The sequence below is a fragment of the Pithys albifrons genome, chromosome 2 (genome assembly GCF_047495875.1).
Source record: "Pithys albifrons albifrons isolate INPA30051 chromosome 2, PitAlb_v1, whole genome shotgun sequence".
Taxonomy (NCBI): Eukaryota; Metazoa; Chordata; class Aves; order Passeriformes; family Thamnophilidae; genus Pithys; species Pithys albifrons.
Genome location: NC_092459.1, coordinates 33455208 through 33473330, shown reverse-complemented (window position 1 = coordinate 33473330; position 18123 = coordinate 33455208). Strand labels below are relative to the sequence as shown.

The 18123-nt window shown below is 37.8% G+C and overlaps 1 protein-coding gene across 1 annotated transcript in view; it reads left to right on the top strand.

Annotated features, from left to right (window-relative positions):
• The window catches only part of ME1 (malic enzyme 1), a 167035-nt gene that overhangs the window by 79500 nt on the left and 69412 nt on the right, over positions 1–18123 (top strand). The window contains exon 6 of the mRNA XM_071548681.1: positions 10161–10264. Coding sequence (XP_071404782.1) covers positions 10161–10264 — 104 coding nt within the window. The remainder of the gene's footprint in view (positions 1–10160; positions 10265–18123) is intronic.

The window sequence follows — 18123 nt, the reverse complement described above, 5'->3', positions numbered from 1 at the left end:
ACTCAAGACAATGTGTTGTCATAATGTGAGCTGATACAATATTAGCAAAATCCTTTTTATTAATAGAATATTAAAGATTAATGAAAAATATCTTTGAGGGTTTTTTAAAGTTTATGTTATCTTTGTTGTTTATCACACAAAGGAAGATTATTAAGATGGCATTCTTCTGAATATTGCTAGTTAATAACAAAATTTTTCTGATGTCCTGTTCAAAACAATGTCTCTGCTCTTCTGATTCACTTTGATGATTTTTTGTTTGATTTTTCTTAAATTTTTGTCACATTTTGAAAACTGCATGACTCCTTACATTCAGACATTTCAGCTACCTGTCCCAAACAAAATTTGGAAATATAAGTGCGTGAAAATAAAATGAATGATGTGTATTTATTGCTCCACAAAACTGATATAGGAAGCTTTGATGTATTCAATGTTTGAACCGCCTCAAGCATCTGTATCTTTTCATTCTCTCTTGATTAAGCTAAAATAAATAATCTATTAAGATAGCAACACTCCTGCTAACTTTTCAGGAAAAAAAAACCTCTCCAACTTCTATGAAGCATTTCACTGCAGCTAGACTTGTTTTCATGGTACTGTGTGGGCTACCATGAGTCCTATTTTGGCTTTTCTTAAAGATTATTGTTTGGCCAGCTTTAATCATTTATTATAAGCATGTACTTCAAGACCTTCAAGTAGGTTTTAGCATGTCATTTCTCAGGTTTTTTGAGAGCAATAAACTTTTGAAAGTTTAGTTGTGGTAATCTATTTCTATAGCTTCCATTTCTCGTTATGCGTCAGCTGTATTTCAAAATGTAGTATTGAGGGTATTGTTTCTTGATGTGTTGCTACACGACATGTGATTGAGATTTTAGCCATGTAAATGCTGGGTTCATGAAGAAGAAAGGATAGTCATTAACTGTAGGGAGGCTGTGGAAGGTCATTTATGTAGGGGGATTATTGGTTCATCTGAGCCTTTTCTGTGTTTTGGTAAAAGCCTTTATAGAAAGTAGATATCAAGAGTCTTAGGAGATTTCTTGTCAGGTAGTCTGAAAATTATTTGAATAAAATACATGAGATTTCTAATATTTCTTTATTTTCTGGTTATTATTTGTATGTTAAAATATTAGTGATTACATGCAGCATAATGTGTTGAAGTTGTATTCTTCAGGACTATTGTTTTCTCAATAGGCAAATGATTAAGTTTTTCAAGAAATGCCACTGGCATGCAGACAACCATTTGTTTTCAGTTTTACTGTGTAAAAGAGTTATGCATGCTAAAATTGTGTCTGATGAAATGTTCCTCTGAAACCATGGTTCTGAGTGTCTTCCAAGTTCCAACTCAAATTACAGGCATTTGTGGAATTGGCATTGTCGCTATCCCTGCAGACAGATGTTAACATCAGGAGAGATCTCTCAGACTGTTAAATATAATTCAGAGTATTTATCTTGCTTTTTTTTTCTTAAACTACACAATGAATTAGGGCGCTCTGTTCTCCCTACTGACTCTGCTAGACACAGTTCTGGCAGTGGATTGTAGAGCAGAATCATTTAGGTTTGAAAAGACCTTTGAGATCATTCAGTTCCACCATTATCCCAGCACTGCCAAGTCCACCACTAAACCATGGCCTAAGTGCCACATCTACATGGCTTTTAAATATCTCCAGGGATGGTGTCTCAACCATTTCCCTGGGCAGCCTGTTCCAATGCTTGACAATGCTTTCTGTGCAGAAGCCTCTGTATTCCACCCATGGTGATAGCACCTTGTTCATCAAAGTGTGCATTTTTTTCTGATTGACACAAGGATAAATTAAGAAAATTCGAAGATTAGAAATTATTTCCCCTTCCTCCTGATAATCACGTCCCTTAGTTATGACCTACTTGGCATAGCTGCTACTTGATGTAGAAGTTAAATGTTGATTTAAAAGAAGGACCCGATGCATCCATGTGGTGGTGGTACATGAGCATGGTGCTTGGAAAAGAATTCTATAGTAATGCTGTAAGGATTAGCCTAATAAGGAATTTATTATTTTAGTTTTGAAGCTAACTTTCTGTTAACAGATGTTGGCACAGTTGTATGTTTACAATTGAAAAACGTTTTGGGTTTTCATTTTCTAGTATGGAAAACTGTCAAACTAACTTCCTAGCTGTGAAGGAAGGTTTATTTTTTTTTCTTCAATTACTGAACTTTCATAAAGAACATCTAATCCAGTCCTCATGAAAACATCTGCTTTTCTCCTTATGAACTTGTGCTGCAGATTGAGTGATGGCTATTCTTTGATACTCACTTCTAATAGATTTTAAAACCTAAACTGGTTAAAAATCATCAATGTAAGCTGTTTCACCTGCAAAAAACCCCAAGGTTCCAATGGCATTTAAATCTCAGGGAAATACCATTATTTTTTTGCTTTATCTGTTGGCTAGCAAAGTTGTAGTTGAGGTATGCTTCACAACTCAGCTATTCCCAGGTCTTTCCTAATTGGAAACTGCCATAAAGAACAAGGTTCATAGAACAGTTTTTTACTAGATTATCCAATTTGATTTACTGCAAGAATTTTTTTTATAGCAGCAGTAACTTACTGAAAAAGCTTTGTCATTGTGTGAATTTGTTACTGTGTACTGGAAAGGTGAGCAGGTGAAACAAAAGCCAAATAGCTCTGAAAAAATATAGCTTCTCTGATGCTGGGTGTATTACTGCTTTTAAACATTTTTAATATTCAATATCAGATATGACAATATATATTTAGACTAGCTATACTGTGTATTACTTGTAATTTTCAGAGCCAATCAAAAAAAGAAGTTCAGGTGTGTCTGTGAGTTCTAGGTTGTTTGGAATGAAACAGTCAGAAAGGAACTTCCTTATTCATATCCATCATTGATGGGCCGCTCGCTGTAACCAGTATTGTCTGTTTCAGGTGCTAAGAAATCTTGAATTACACCTAAAAAATCATGAGATGAGCTTTCTATAAAAGTGTGATTTCTCTAGAGTATTTTATGTTTTCCAGTATTTTGGAGATAAGCCAGGAGAATGACTTCGATGTACCTACAGACTCACACTAGAAGGCAACACTGCTCCCTGCCCCTCACCCTCAAGCTTGTCACCCATCAATTGATTCCATAAACGGGACTCAAACACCAGTGTGTTGCCTGCCTTGAAGAGCAGACAGCACGGCCGCCTCCTGAAAAAATCAAGTGCCTCTTGCTGCTACAAATTTCTGTCTTTGTATTTTGCACTTGGTGCTCCCTGGGTAATGATGGCTCACACAGCTTGCGCTGGTGAGCCAACAGTGTGCCCAGGTGGCCAAGAAGGCCAATGGGATCCTGTCCTGTATCAAAATAGCATGGCCAGCAGGACCAGGGCAGTGATCCTTCCCTTGTACTCTGCATTGGTGAGGCCACATCTTGAGTATTGTGCTGAGGTCTGGGCCCCTTAGTTCAGGAAAGATACTGAGGTACTGGAGCGAGTCCAGAGAAGAGCAACAAGGCTGGTGAAGGGACTGGAGCAGAAGTCCTATGGGGAGAGGCTGAGGGAACTGTGGTTGTTTAGTCTGGAGAAGAGGAGGCTCAGAAGTGACCTCATCACTGTCTGTAACTACCTGAAGGGAAGTTCTAGCCAGGTGGGGATTGGTCTCTTCTCCCAGGCAGTCAGCAATAGGACAAGGGGGAATGGGCTTAAGCTCTGCCAGTGGAAATTTAAGTTGGGTATCAAAAAAAAATTTTTACAGAAAGAGTAATCAGGCATCAGAATGGCCTGCCCAGAGAGGTGGTGGATTCACCATCTCTGGAGGTTTTTAAATGCAGATTGGCCATGGCACTGAGTGCCGTGATCTAGTAAATGGACTGGAGTTGGCACAAGGGTTGGACTCGATGATCTTGGAGGTCTTTTCCAACCCAATCGATTCTATTATTCTCTGATTCTGTGGTTTGTGTATCTGGGGTGTGTTTGTGGACTGCCTGGTCTTCTGCTTTGCGTGCTCACTCACGGGTATGAGTTGGATTTCATGGCAGAGCCCTTCTGGTGTGCTGACAAGGGATGGAGAGATGTGGGCAGAGTGGGCTGGAGGTCTGGCACCCGCCTGGCACAGAGCCCTCGATCTGCCCCCAGCCCTCACACACTGGGGGCTTTGTGCAGTGCCGCATCCACACGCCGGAAACATCCCACAGAATGTCCTTGGCACAGCCTGGCTTTGTGCAGCCTTCTTGCTTGGGGACAGGCTGTGGTAATTTCATAGCGTGTTAGAAGGTTCCTGCATGAAGCATTCTTTCCAGCCATTAGAGGGATTTTTATGTTGTTAAAGTTCGCTGGAGCTGACAGTTTTTCAGCTGGGTGAAGCTGTCTGTGTGCGTGGGAAATAGCCAGAATGTAAGCAATAAGGTTCAGTCAGATTCAAAGCCACAACTGGTAATTCCTCCTCAGGTTAAGAAATGAGTAAACTTCCTGAGAAGGAGGAAGTACAGGATGTAAAGGCCACATTGATACTTAAACAACCTTTTGAAAGTAAAGAACAAGTTGAATTGAATAAATGAAGCCTGTCTTCAAGGAGAAATAACTGAAAACACGTAGTCTTAAGTGTGCAAAATTATAGTATCACTGTGCATGTATTTTTTAGCACAACTTTAACTTCTTTTAAAAAGAATTTAAAATATTGTAACTTCATATCTGTTACATTAGGATATTGCTTCATCAGAGTATTAATAAATATTTATATTCTGAACTTTCTCAAAAATTCGTAATACTCTTTAGTAACAATTTTATTCCACGGAAGTTGTTCCCTTCAATCACTGCACTCAATATTGATGACAAAGGAACACCCTGAATGTATTATCTCTTAATCTCTTGGCTATTTCAGTTCTAGAATATTGTCTGAACAAACAATGGACAATTTTCAGTGATGTTTTTAGGCTTACAGATGGGAAAATATTAATTATAGTACAGCTGTTGTCTGCATACACAGTTGTGTTTGTCTCTCAAGTACTGGCAGCCACTTGGTTTTGGCAAACTGACCACAGCTGGGCTCAACTTTTTAAACTCTTGTCCAATATGTGGGGGTTTTCCTCCCTTATTTATAGCCAGAATGACCCATCGTGTTGCCCATTTTTTTGGCCTCCTCTTTGGGACCTTTTGTGACATCCTGTCGTATGGAGGATCCCATGGAGGAAACCATGGTGCAAAGAGAGCTACTGCTCTGTATGCCAGTGCCTGTCTGTTGTGATATCCAGATCAAGCGTTAGCTGAGAATCCCAGTGATGAGATCTCCTTCTTCTGGGAAGACAGAGAGGATAAGGACTCTTTTTTCTTGTGCAAGAAGCCACTTGCAAACAGTTCAAACGTGTTGACAAGACTCTGGTGTTTAGATAGAAGGGGACATGATCTCTTCTTCATAAGTATGTCATGGGACCAGTGTAGTTCAAAGGAAACAAAATTGTTTAAAAATCTTTAGCTCTCTGATTATGAAACTTCTCTTTGCAAAGTATTCTACACCCAAACCCCCAATTTAGTAGCATTCCACTCATCCAAAATTCACTTAGCATTTGGAAACACAGAATCTGTTAGATGTTTTAAGGGCATCATCCTGTATTTCAGACTTCAAAATAAGCTTATTCTAAAAAAATAAAGGCTTCCTAGTCTAATATAAATTGAAATCTTATACACTCTTTCTAATGCCATGAAAAACACTTCGCAGCTGTAAGCAGTTCTTGAAGGACAGAAAATTGTGATTCAGCATGTTAGTGCTTACAAACCAAAAATTTCAATGTACATGGATTGGTTACTGGGTAGTGAGTATTGATAGAAGCTGAAGTTATGTCCAGAACATTGGCATTGTTCCTAACTGGCCAACTCTTCTATTGGAAAATGTTTCACATCAAGTGGAACAGAAAACAAAAAAAGGTTTGGAATGTCCAACTTTCCTGGAGAATAGAAATTCCACTGTGCTCACCAGCCCTTCCCCAGCCTGTGAAAACTGAGACAAGATGAACATGACAGAATTTACAGTGTATTAATATAACAAAACATTAACACTTGAAAAAGCAGCAGCATTCCCCTAGTTTTCTTGGTAACTGTATGCCCTGTTGGACCAATCATACTCTGAAATATGTTTAATTTCTGGCATATGGCATGTGTTTGTCCCAAAGCTTCAGCTGTCCCATACAGAGGTAGTTCTCCTTTAACTTGTAACTGTGGCTCTAATGCATATCATTTCCCATTGCAGAAGTGCTAGAGGGTTTTGACGTTTTAATGGCAAGGGGTTAGTTGCTGCTCTGAAGCATTACCAGACACCAAACTCTTGTCTAGGTGGCACTGATCAGTTCTGAACACTCACTGCTGCTGCCATCTTTGTCTGGAAAAGCTCAGTACCTTGCAGTTCTTCACCTCCAGTTTTCCATGAAATTCTTCCCTAAAATGTACCTGTTCCCAAGAAACGTCTTGGTGCCAAGTTTGAGAATAGCTGACATTTCATTGTGTTTGTGCTCAACTGATGAAATACTTAAGTGTACAATTTTCTGTTTCTAGCTGTTTGGCTTTTATAGTTAAATCAGTGCCAGGTGCACAGCTCAGGCCTTGAACTTGGATGGTTTGCTGATCTCTTTAAGTGTGTATAAGTAAGATGGTATAAACAGCTTGCATTTTTCTTAAAACCCCAAGGTTATTGCAGTTTTAATACGCTCAGGTGGTTCTTCAAAGAACTTGTTATTTTGCACAGCTAATTTTAAATAGATCTGCATGATATTTCCACTACCAGAACTTCAACCCACATTTCTGTTTAAGTGTGAATGTACCACATTGGTAAACCTAAATGTTTTAGAACTTTTTGTTTTTAAGCCTTAGAACCAGTGTGTCTAAAAATAAACTGGCATCAGCCTTTTTAGTATCATGTAATATGCATAACAAATGCACTAACATGAAAAAAGGAGAGTTATGTTTTGAAGGAGATTTGATTTCCTAAAGAACAATACAAATTTTAAGCTTTGACAACAAGCTGGGTGACAAAAGAAACCAAAGTCATTGAGGAGAGAAGTACCTAATCATCATGTCATCTTGACATACTCGATTGTAGGATGGAACTTTTTTTTCAGTAATCTGTTTTGAAAACCATGAAATAGTCGATAGCAAATGTTAATTTCTCAAGATGTGTGAACCCTCTAAAAAAACCCAAAGCACCATGGACCTGGTTTGCATGGTGTTGACCTGAATAAAGGGATAATGTGCTTAAGCAGCTTATTCATTCTTCCGTGCCCTTTGGAAAGGGAGCGGCTCCACAATGGTTTGCCACTCAGGGCGCAGACGTGACCACTGTTCTTTTCACTCGCTGAATGTTTCATTCTTTTGTCTCCGCCCCGGGTTTCTTCATACGTTGTTCCAAACAGGACTATAAAGGAACTTTTTGGGGCTATTTCTTGTCAAACTGTAACGTTTGTTAAGCAGAATGCACTGAGCTGTAAAGGAATTTTGAACTCCTGAGTATATAGCTGGCCAAGCTTTTCATCAGAGATGTGTTGCTGAATTAATTGTCTCTGCTTGGGAGACTTCTCAGGCTAGAGGTTTAAACATACTCCAGAAACACTGTCATAATAATATTCCACATTAAATTTCAGCATCAAAGATATGTGAATAAATTCAAGCTGTGGTCTTACAAAGGGAGCTGCTTTGGAGTGCTGAGTTTTAGTGTTGACTATAGATTTAAATGCTCACAGACATGAAAGATGCAGAAGTAGCAAAGGGAGTGTAAGAGCCCATGTTGAAAGGCAGACTCATCTTTTTTAGCACTTTTTGAACAGAGTAACTGTGATGCCTGTTTCTTGTGAACTTTCACAGACTCACTGCCCATCTAAGCTGGCTTCTTGAAGGAATTAGCTTGACTCAGCCTGGCTGCAAAGTGTTTTGGAAAAGTCTTCAGAATTTAAAAAATAAAGGAACCAAAGTTTTTTGTTTGAGAGGATTTTTTTTTCATTTTAAGCATTGTTTTACAAAATGAGAAAAAATGACAAACATTGCTTGATAAAAAGCTTGTGGAAGCTCTTTTAAAAGAGCAAATCTATTTAGGAAGAAGAATTACGGGAGTTGAAAAGGGATTAAATTATTTACACTGAATTGGGCAGTGGAACATGCAGTATGCTTGCACAGGACATGCATTATGAGACGCCTGCTGGCATGGAAAGCTGCAGCAATGAGACTGTAGAAATGGGATTTCTCTTTCTGAGTCCTACTTGATGTTCCTGTCAGAGGCTCCCGAGGCTTGGCAGTTCTTTTCAACTTTGTGTGCTCAGTCTGGTTGGAAGCACGAGGCAACTCACATGGACTTTCCAAACTTGCCTGAAGCTTTCACATTGCTGAACAGTTCATTTGTATTTCTTGTGAATTTATCTTCCAGGGATAAAAAAATTATCCTTGATTTTTCAGTTTGCTAAGGTAATTTTAAGTAACGAGACAAACTCAAAATTGAAATGAAAACCTAATTCTCTAAATAGTTCTTGACAGCAAAGTTTGAAATGATTGTGTAAGAAAAGAAGACTATACAAAAGGGACAATTACTTTGAAAGATACCAGATCAAATTCTTGCCAGTTTTTCCTGCAGTATTTGGGGTAGGTACAGAACTATGATTTTGATTTTGATGCTGGAATACTTAGAAAAATGTAAATACACAGGTAAAATTATTTCAGCCTAAAAATATGCTACTTAAACATGAATGCTACAATGAGTTAGTGAAGGAAATGAATAAAATACTTCCAGTGAAATGACTTCACCTTCACTTACAAAGTAATTTCAATTTTTATCTTTATTCAATTGTCAGTTCAAAAAGTTGAACTAACAACTTCTGAAAGGCTGTAAGTAATATGTGAATAACTGTTTTGAATAGATGACTTCTAGCAACACTTTTAGAAAATTCAGCTTTTAAATCTGTTTGTTTTTTTTAAAACATTTTAATTTTCTATCCTTCCTTTTTTGTGGGAGGTAAGAGAAAAGTGAGGGAGAGACAAACATTTCTGTCTGTAGGTGTGCACCAGGATACTCCCAGGGGAAGGCAGAATACAACCAAAGATTTTAAATTTTATACTGAATCAAATCAATCTTGAACAGGATCTTCTGACCCAGAAGATAATTTTGAGTTCTACAACATAAAAAATTTGGAGGGGCAGTGTAGGCATTTCTCTAAACTTCAGAAATCTCGTTTCTGATTTGCTGTCTGAAGCAGGCTTAGAAAGATTTCCAGCTATTTTGCTTCATGTTGCATGCTGAAGGCTCTGTCTTGGAAGGAGAGGTTATCTATATTTTTCTTTACAGTGTGTTTCTAGTTAAGCTGGTTTACAACATAAGAAGTAATAGCAAAGAGTGTCTTTATATCTGAGTTCCTGTGAGAGCCATTAAAAGTGTGAGACTGGGGAATTACTGTAGCTAAAGTGGATTGTTAAAAGTGATTGCAAAACACTTTGAGCACATTTAGTAATTTGTAAGTTATAATTTGGAAATATATCAGACCAAACCAGAACCTTCTAGAAGTGAAGACACTGAATAATACAGACTTGATGTTTTTATGGATCTAGGTGAAAATCTGCATCATGAATCTAAAGTAAGCAAAAATACAAGATTTAAGCATAGACAAATTCAGGAATCATATCCATATGGATAACTGAAATGGATAATGCTGGAATCTAAACTGATAATCTAAAAAGCGTGGAAGGAAAAGGTCAAAGGCTTGCTTATGTTTTGGCATTTTGAATTTTCAAAAGCACATTTTCTGAATATCAGCTCATCAACAAGGTTGAAATGATGGGCTCTGGGAGAGATTTTTGGAACATGATGATAGAAGTAAAGAAAATGGCTTTTTTAAAATGTCACAGCACTGTCAGGTTATAAAGGAAAAATAGAAAAGTACTCACTGAAGCTTCAAAAGTTACTTTTGAGACCTGACTTCCCAGAGTAAACTTTACTTTTTCACTTGGAAACACTTCCTTTGAGACTAGGGTATCCCTTTTCTTTGATACAAAAGGGTGTTTCTTTAAAATCTTTATGTTTCTTCAGTCTTTATGTAGATGTGGCTAAATGGATATATACTTCATATGCTTGGGTTAATCCTCAAACACTGTATTGTTGTCCCTTTCTTACTAAATAAGAGTGTAGTATTGTAACTTGCTTATATAATACCTCAGACATTTTTTTTAACAGACACTGCTGAAAGATCCTTTGTATATTGGGCTGAGACACAAGAGAATTAGAGGTCAAGCCTACGATGATCTTCTTGATGAATTCATGGAAGCTGTGACTTCAAGGTAAATGATATATCTGTGTTAGTCCTTGATGAATTCCACTGTGAACTTCACCTTGCCAGAAATAAAGGTCAGTAGCTTATGAAAGGAAGACAGAATTGTGAGGTTCCAAATAATGTTTATTTTGAGTGTAATATTTTAGGAGTTTATAACTGACTTAACTATTTACTTTTAATATTGCAGATATATGAATTTCCTGCATGAGTAGTAAAACTCATCTTGCAATGGGTGAACTAGTTTTTAAAACTTCTTTTTCAAGATTGGGGTTACTAAGTATTTGCCTAATAATTTTCTGTGCATTGCACTGTGCCTACATGATTGTCTTTGTGAGTCCATATGTGAGATGTTACCAGCCTTACAGAAGATATCATACTTGGCAACCACTGCCTCTGCCCCCACCAAAACCATAACAGGACTAAACTTCCAGTGTGTTAATTTCAAATGTCATGGTATGGACCTGTACCAAGTCAGCTCTTTCACTTGCTTCTTTTTTCCTGTACAGAAAGTAGTTGCATTTATTATCATACCATGATGCATAAAATAGTTCTTTCATGTCCAATAATGTTTGCTCTTTTCCTTGTTAGAATATTTGGAGTTCTAGCCCTGCATTCAATGTGTATGCTTAAAATAGCTCAAGTGCCAGGACCCATAGCAGAATTTGTTTTCTGCATCTCAAAGTTGGGGCTGAACTGTGAAACCTGGAAATACTTTTCGCAACTCAGTCTTCCCTTGTGCCTCTCTGTATTTTGACTTAATGTTGGGACCTTACCTGCACATGCACAACCTCAGTTCTTCCTGCCTTAGTTGCTCAACAAAAGAAGCTTGGCCAAGCAGGTGGTATTTATTTCTGTGCCTGAAACACATATTCCTTCGTGTATTACTATACCTTTCCTCATCATCCCCAGTTAGCTGACACTCCCTTGCTGATAATCTTCCTATGAAAGTTGCTAGTTTGGCTCTACCCTGTACTGCGTTTCCTCCTCTGCTGAGTATTCCATTTCAGATAAAATTGATGCACCTTCCTAATAGATCCACCTCCCTAAAAGAAGGTTCAGAGCATTAAGAAATGGCTCCCTGGTCCATATTTTGAGAATCTCTAGCATAATGCATTCCCTAACTCACCTTTCTTTAAAATGAACTACTGTTCTTCATACTGAAAGAAATCATCAGAGTCAAGCAGCAGATTATCTCAGTAATGTGTAAAGGTCTGGTTGACATGCTCTTTTTACTTAAATATCTTGAAAGCTCTGTAATTTTGAGCAATTTTGAGCAATTTGTGTTTGCTTGACCTTCTGAAAGATCACTTTGTTCTCAGCTAAATCTCTTGTGGTCAGCAGTGGTGTAATTTATTTCATGTTTGAAGTGGGGCGCTTAATTTTAATTCAAACTTAGTGTAGTTTACTTGACTGTAATGTGACATCTGTGCTGATTGTGAGACTCATTTGCTAAGGTGAAGGGAAAAGTGATGTAGTTAAGTCAAAATCAAGTCCATTTGCTCAATAATTTCATATGTTCCTAAGTTTGAATTTGTGTTTAATGTGCCACTGGCAGACTCGGCACTTGCTGCTGATTCTGGCATAGAGAATCTGTCTGTTAATGATGCAGGTCATGATTCCCTTGCCAGCCATTGTGGTGATCTAGGTAATTGTATACTTTGGTTAAATGATAGTTATTTTTTCCTTATGAAAGTTTCTATTATGTGTTTCCTCTTTTCACTTCTGCTGGCTGTTTCACTGAGGGGAGTATTTGCTTCGCTAATCTTAGATGCATGTTTGGTCTGTTAAATTTTAGGTTAGTCATATTTATTGTTAGTTATTGCCATGGTGCTCCAAAAGAAGCTTTCTTATTTAGCATTGCCTAATCAATTCCGGGAATGGAAGAAGTTCTGGAGAAATCAGTGGTCATGTTTTCAGTACATTTCCAGGACATACATAACCATGAACATTGTAAAGCAAAAGGCTGTCATATATTTTTAATAAGCATAAGTTAAAGACACGGTGATGACAGATATTTTCAAGTTGGAAAACTATGTGAAATACTTACTTTAGATCTTTTTCACCTCTATAATTCTCCAGAGAGGCCAAATGCTAACAGAAGTAAGAGCCAGGTTTTCGCAGCGCTGCCTGGGAGCAACAAGGAGTAGGCAGCTGTACAGGGTGGTGCTCTTTGCTTAGGCTTTTCATTGGCTTCCAGGGAATTTTCCTAGACATGCACATCATCTTGATTGATTGGTAAATTTTGAAAAACTAGATTTTTATAAGCTGCTGCAGCATAATTTATAGAATTTCATGTTGAAACATCACCTTTCTACAGTAAGTGTCATAAGGTATGATAATGAAAATGCTTTATAAATAGGTATAGTTTCATCAACTGCAATACTTTCCTTTTCTAAGCCATCACTGCTATTCACCCCAAAAAAGTTCTTCCTATGAAATAAAATTATTTATTAAAGAGTCAGGATTAAAAAAAATAAAGCAAAATACAAACCAAACAAATCCACAACTTAAACTATCCTTTACTAAAAGATTTTGTTACAGTATCCAGTGCGCTATCATGGCAGAACAGAAGTACTACATTGTGATTTTTCCCAGGTGTGAGAAGGCAGAAGCATATGGAAAGTGTCTGGATTTCTGTTGGCAGAAATCCAGCGAACAGCTTTTATTTATTTACTTATGTATACATTTATCTGTCTCTGTATTTATTACCAGTGCCAGCAGCTGCCCTCTCTGAGGGCAGGTGCTGTGATTTCTCTGGACATTACCAGATGTTTCTTACTCTTGTGTCAGAGTGGTAATTTAGGGGAACAGGAGTATTCTAAGTAGAAGGAATGTTTTATAACATGAGGAAAAAATTGAATTGTCTTCATCAGTGAAGAATATAAATCAAACTGGAATTCAGAAAAGTTCGTTAAGTTTCTGCCCTGTGGAGAAATGGATCATAAAACATTTTATACAAAGAAGCAAATTTTTCCAAATGACAAGTTGTTCTTAAGTATCTGTGTTTACAGAGGAAATTCTGAGAGGAGGGATTTCTAAACAAAACTTTGGTAGCTACAATTTATCCACCAAGACTTTTTGTGTAAGCAGAGAAAAGAACTATATTTTTATTCCAGTCCTATTTCTTCCCTGCTTGACTGTGATGATGCAAAGATAAATATATCAGTGGCCGAGAGGTATTCAGGTACAACAGTGAAGGGATTATGGAAATGATTGAGGGGAAAATATGTAGAATGGAGATGGATCAAGAAATGAAAGAAGAGGGGGAAAAGCACCTTTTCAATAAGTGGGACTTAAATCGTCTAATGAAAGTAGTAGATTTAAAGGAGATGGAATTTTTTTCTGTATTTCCAATGATATTTCATTTTCACAAATCTGGTAAAGATAACTCCACCCTGAGCCCTTCCAAAAATTGTCAGAATAGGGAAGGACAGCATTGTACCAGCTTGCTTTCTGCTGCAGATCATTACCAATGGGAGTCACTGGAAATTGAGCGGGGACAAAACTGACTTGCATCTCTGGCCTGTGAACAGATAGGAAACTTAGAAAATGGAAAAGAATCTGATGGAATTCCTGTAGGTTGTTTCCTTGCCTGCCTACCCAACCCCTTAGAGTTGGGTGGAATTATTCTGTTAGGAGCTAAACTCTGTGGATTTGTGATGGGTAAAAGCAACCTTGTATCACTGAAATTATCTTTCTCCAAGTATGTGATGGCAAGTTTTCAGTTTCACTTCCAGATGCAAACAATAATGGTGGACCCTTGAAAAATAATACCATGTGTTGTTTACGTTCTCTTCTGTAATCATATTTTGATTAAATCCTTCTCTGCTCTTTTTATATGCTGTGCTTTTCTCAAGTTTGTGAGCTATAAACCAAGCTGGTGACAATTGTAATTCAGTATGTTCCATCCCAAATTACCATGATGTAGTCATTATTCCTCATTTGCCTGATTACATTATTCACAGATGGTAGCAGTGTTTCATTTCATTTCATGTGTTATTTTAAAACAGTGTTTTATGGTAAATATGGTTTAACTAGCTTTGAGAACAACTTTAAAAACAAAGTATCTATAAAATAAAAATACAAAAATGTTTTAATAGATGTTTTCATTTAGTAGATTGCATTAGAATGTAGTTCAATTTGTGAATAAATTATTTCAAACAGCCCATACTTTTGGCAAGAGAGAATATACTAGCAAACAGTCATCTTAAAAGGTGCATGTAGCTGTCCATCATTGAGGGACTGTTGGACCACATGGTGATTCTGACAGGATATTCAAGCACAGATTGTGAGTACAAGAATATTGGTGCCTCTGTCCTCTTTTACACTGTAGTGGTGCAAGATCAAGACTTATATCATGCCTACATGTTCCCATACGGATAAGTTAAAGTGGCTGTCAGAAAGCATGCAGAAAGAAATGCTACTGCAACAACTCCCTCCTATGGCAGACTGTATGAAGATCTTTCTGTTTAGAGATTTTGTTGCTCAGTGGGGCTTAGGCCCTTTGAGGCAATTTTTCAAGTCTATAACTACCTGCTCCATCTGTCCTTCAGTGAATATTAATTTCCTACCGAAGATCACTGGACAGTAGAATGAGAGAAATGTGGGTCCTTAGGCAGTAGCCTGTAGACTGCCTTGACTACCACTACAGTTGCTCTTTGAACCTTCCCTCAGTTCCTTCCTGCACTTACATCTGAGATTCATTTCCAGTCACTGATGGGCTTACATTCTTCCTGAAACTACCTGGGCCCAAACTTCCTTGCCCACCTAGACTCACAGGTGGACTTGGCTTTTATACTCATGGGGTAAAACCATTCAGGAGGATCCTTATGCTTTTTGACTGTTAAAAAATGCCCTGGGAAAAAAACCCAAAACCCCACATTGTGGTTTTAAAACAGAGACTGTTGCTTTGGATAATGGAGTGCTGTGGAAGAGAAAAACGTCAACACTTTCATAATCAAGGTTCATTTTTTTATCCTAATTCAAGCAACTGTGATGGTTTGCCTGAGGAAAGTCTTCAAATTTTGGGATTAACCATGATGACTTGTAACTATTATCACTTGCAACATTTAAATTACTAACAGATGATGCCACCTCTAGGATGCTTGTTAAGAAACCCTGAATCCTTCCCTGGGTGATGGTGCTTAGTGTGCTACCATGCTTGGAGTCATCCTCACCTGCTTGTGTTGGGGAAAAAGAGAACTAATCTAGCTGCAGTGTGTTTTTTTGAGATAGGGTGCTTGTGTGCACTTCAGTTTCCAAATCCAGGGGACTCTGCCATGGAGAAAGGAAGACTGGGTAGAAGACATCTACTTCTGTATATTCTGATAGGCAAGGGATGTAGGGGTTTTTTGTTTGTTCAGAGTCGTTTTGTTGGGTTTTTTTGTTATTTAGTGTCTTGTAGCCCTGTTCTTCCCTTTCCTCTTGGTTCATTTGGTGATTAAATCATATCTGATTTCTGGAAGTGTTTCAAATATTTGCTTTACAAAGTTTTTGAACACAGTAAGTGGTATAAGAAAGAGTCTCTCAGTGCAGCAAAGTCATAGCAGGATAGACAGACCCTAGTCGCATCAAGTTTATTTGTAGAGAGAGACTTATTATTGTTTGGAATGCAAGACCTTAGAGAAATTCTGAGCAAAGATCAGCAGAGGAGCCTTGAAGAAGTAAAGCCTTATTCATCCCCCAAAGAAAATAAAAAGTAATGAAATCTTCAAACACAGTGCTGAGGGAGAAGGCTACTGTTTTGTTTTCACCAGACAAGATGGGGGGGAGGGAATATTTTAGTATTTTTAATATACTTCTTGTACCAAAACTAATTCTGGAGTTCAGATTGGATGTATTCATCTTCTAATAATGCTCAGCTATGCCCCAGATTTACTGCAGCCATTCAAGACCCAACAAGTGAAGAACATGCTGTTCTTAGGCTTTTCTTCTCCAAACTATTTTAAGAAGGGATTTTTCAAATGGAAAAGGCCTGGGTAATCTCAGTTACTTTCCTTCATCTTTTATAGCTCCAGCAAATGGTGGGCAGGATTCCCAACAGAAGTTAGCTGGTGCAACTGTATGGTAAATGGAGTGAATGTTGATTTATTTGAATAATTTGTGTGAGTGTAATATTTTAACAAGGTTTATATTGTTGTTAGGGAAGTACAGAAGTTTTCCAGGCTGTTACAAGCAGCAGTTCCTTTCTTTTCTTTCTTTTTTCTTTTTTTTCCCATTTGGAAAGTCTAGTAAAGTAAAATATCAAATTTTTGGCTGTAGTTTACATCAGAATGCAGTTAAGTTATCTGTCCCTCTTATCCCAGTTCTGTCTCTCTCCTGGTAGAAGTCAAGAATTATTTCTACCTGTATTTCAGCTCTCGGGAAAACTTTCACTCAGTTTGGCTAATTGAATTTGGGTCCCTCAGTGCTTCATTTGTCTCTGGGTCTTTGCCCCTACCAGACAGCAACACTGCTGTGCTTTATTCAGAGTATTCCAGCCAAACTGCCGCTGCTGAGATTCCTGACCCATGGCAGGTGATCAGCCCGTGCCCGCTGGTGTCTCTGCTGCCTGGTTGCCTACAAATAATAAGACATTCGTTAATACATTGACAGAACCTGTTCATCATTTAGTTGTTACTAACTTGTTTTGCCACTGGCTGATTCAGCAATAAACCATCATGTCTCACTGTTTTGTATGTCAGGTACTTCCAAATTTCTCTGTAACTGGTTTTGTACTGTTTTTCATTGTTGCTCTACCCTTTTAAAATACAATCTAGCATGAGAGAATAAATATGTTGCCATGGGTCTTCAGTGGATAGCTTAGAACAGAACTAAATTTTTTTAGATCTTTTCATATCCAAGTATCAAATACTTTTTCTTCTGTTGTCATCACTGTATTAAAAATTGACAGTGACATTAGACAAACAGCTATAGTCCCATTAGACAGTATTCCCAGAATTTAATTATCCATACTCCTTGAGATTGTTGTGAGACAGAGCACTTACTAGACTCAAAAAGTTTTTGTGCAGTCTTCCCAGAAAATTGCAATGGAAACTTCAGCTTCCCTGGCCATCCTGGAATCTGCAGTAGCAATCCATATATCCAGCTATGTAGCCTGCTCAGGTCTTGACATGCAGCATGTCTGAAAATTGGGAACACTTTCTTTTGGTCCTTAACTGTATTGTGAGATTGTGGCCATGTTAGTCTTTGGGCTGTGCAAGCCTTGTGATATGAGCTCTCAGCCAGGGCTTTGGGACTGGGATTGGAAAGGATGCCAGAAGTGAATTCTGAAGTTGTGTACATCGTCAGTTGAATGCTTGGCACTGCCTCTCTCCCACTAACCCTGCAGTCTCTCTATACCAGTTTCATGCCAATAAGGCATACTGAGAGCTTTCTTAATTGAAGGGAGCTAAAAATTGATGCTTTTAGTTGCAAGATGGTACGGTTGATTCATTTTACTGATTTATTATCTTTTTATTAAATCTAGAGGTAAGCAGACTGTATATGGTATCTGCAGAATTTTTGACACTTTTTTGAAATTCCAGATACACATCTTACTTTTGCATTAGCAATCACTAGTGGTTATACACCACTGTAAAAAATATTAGCCTGGAAATGGCTGAAAAATGCAATATGACACTTCAAACCCACTACCATCTGTAAGTGCAGTTAACTGAGACTCACAGTGGTGCCAGTGCTAACAACTTCTGACTAAATCGTGCTATCTCTTTAGCTAATATGTTTCTTTAATTGCAAAATTATAAAAAGTTATGGAAGTTATAAAAGTTCTTTGTAATTCTGTAGGTGGATTTGTTTGAATAACTAGATTTTTGGAGTTCCAAAGAATGCTGATTATGTCCCCAGAAGCAGATAACAGTGATCTGA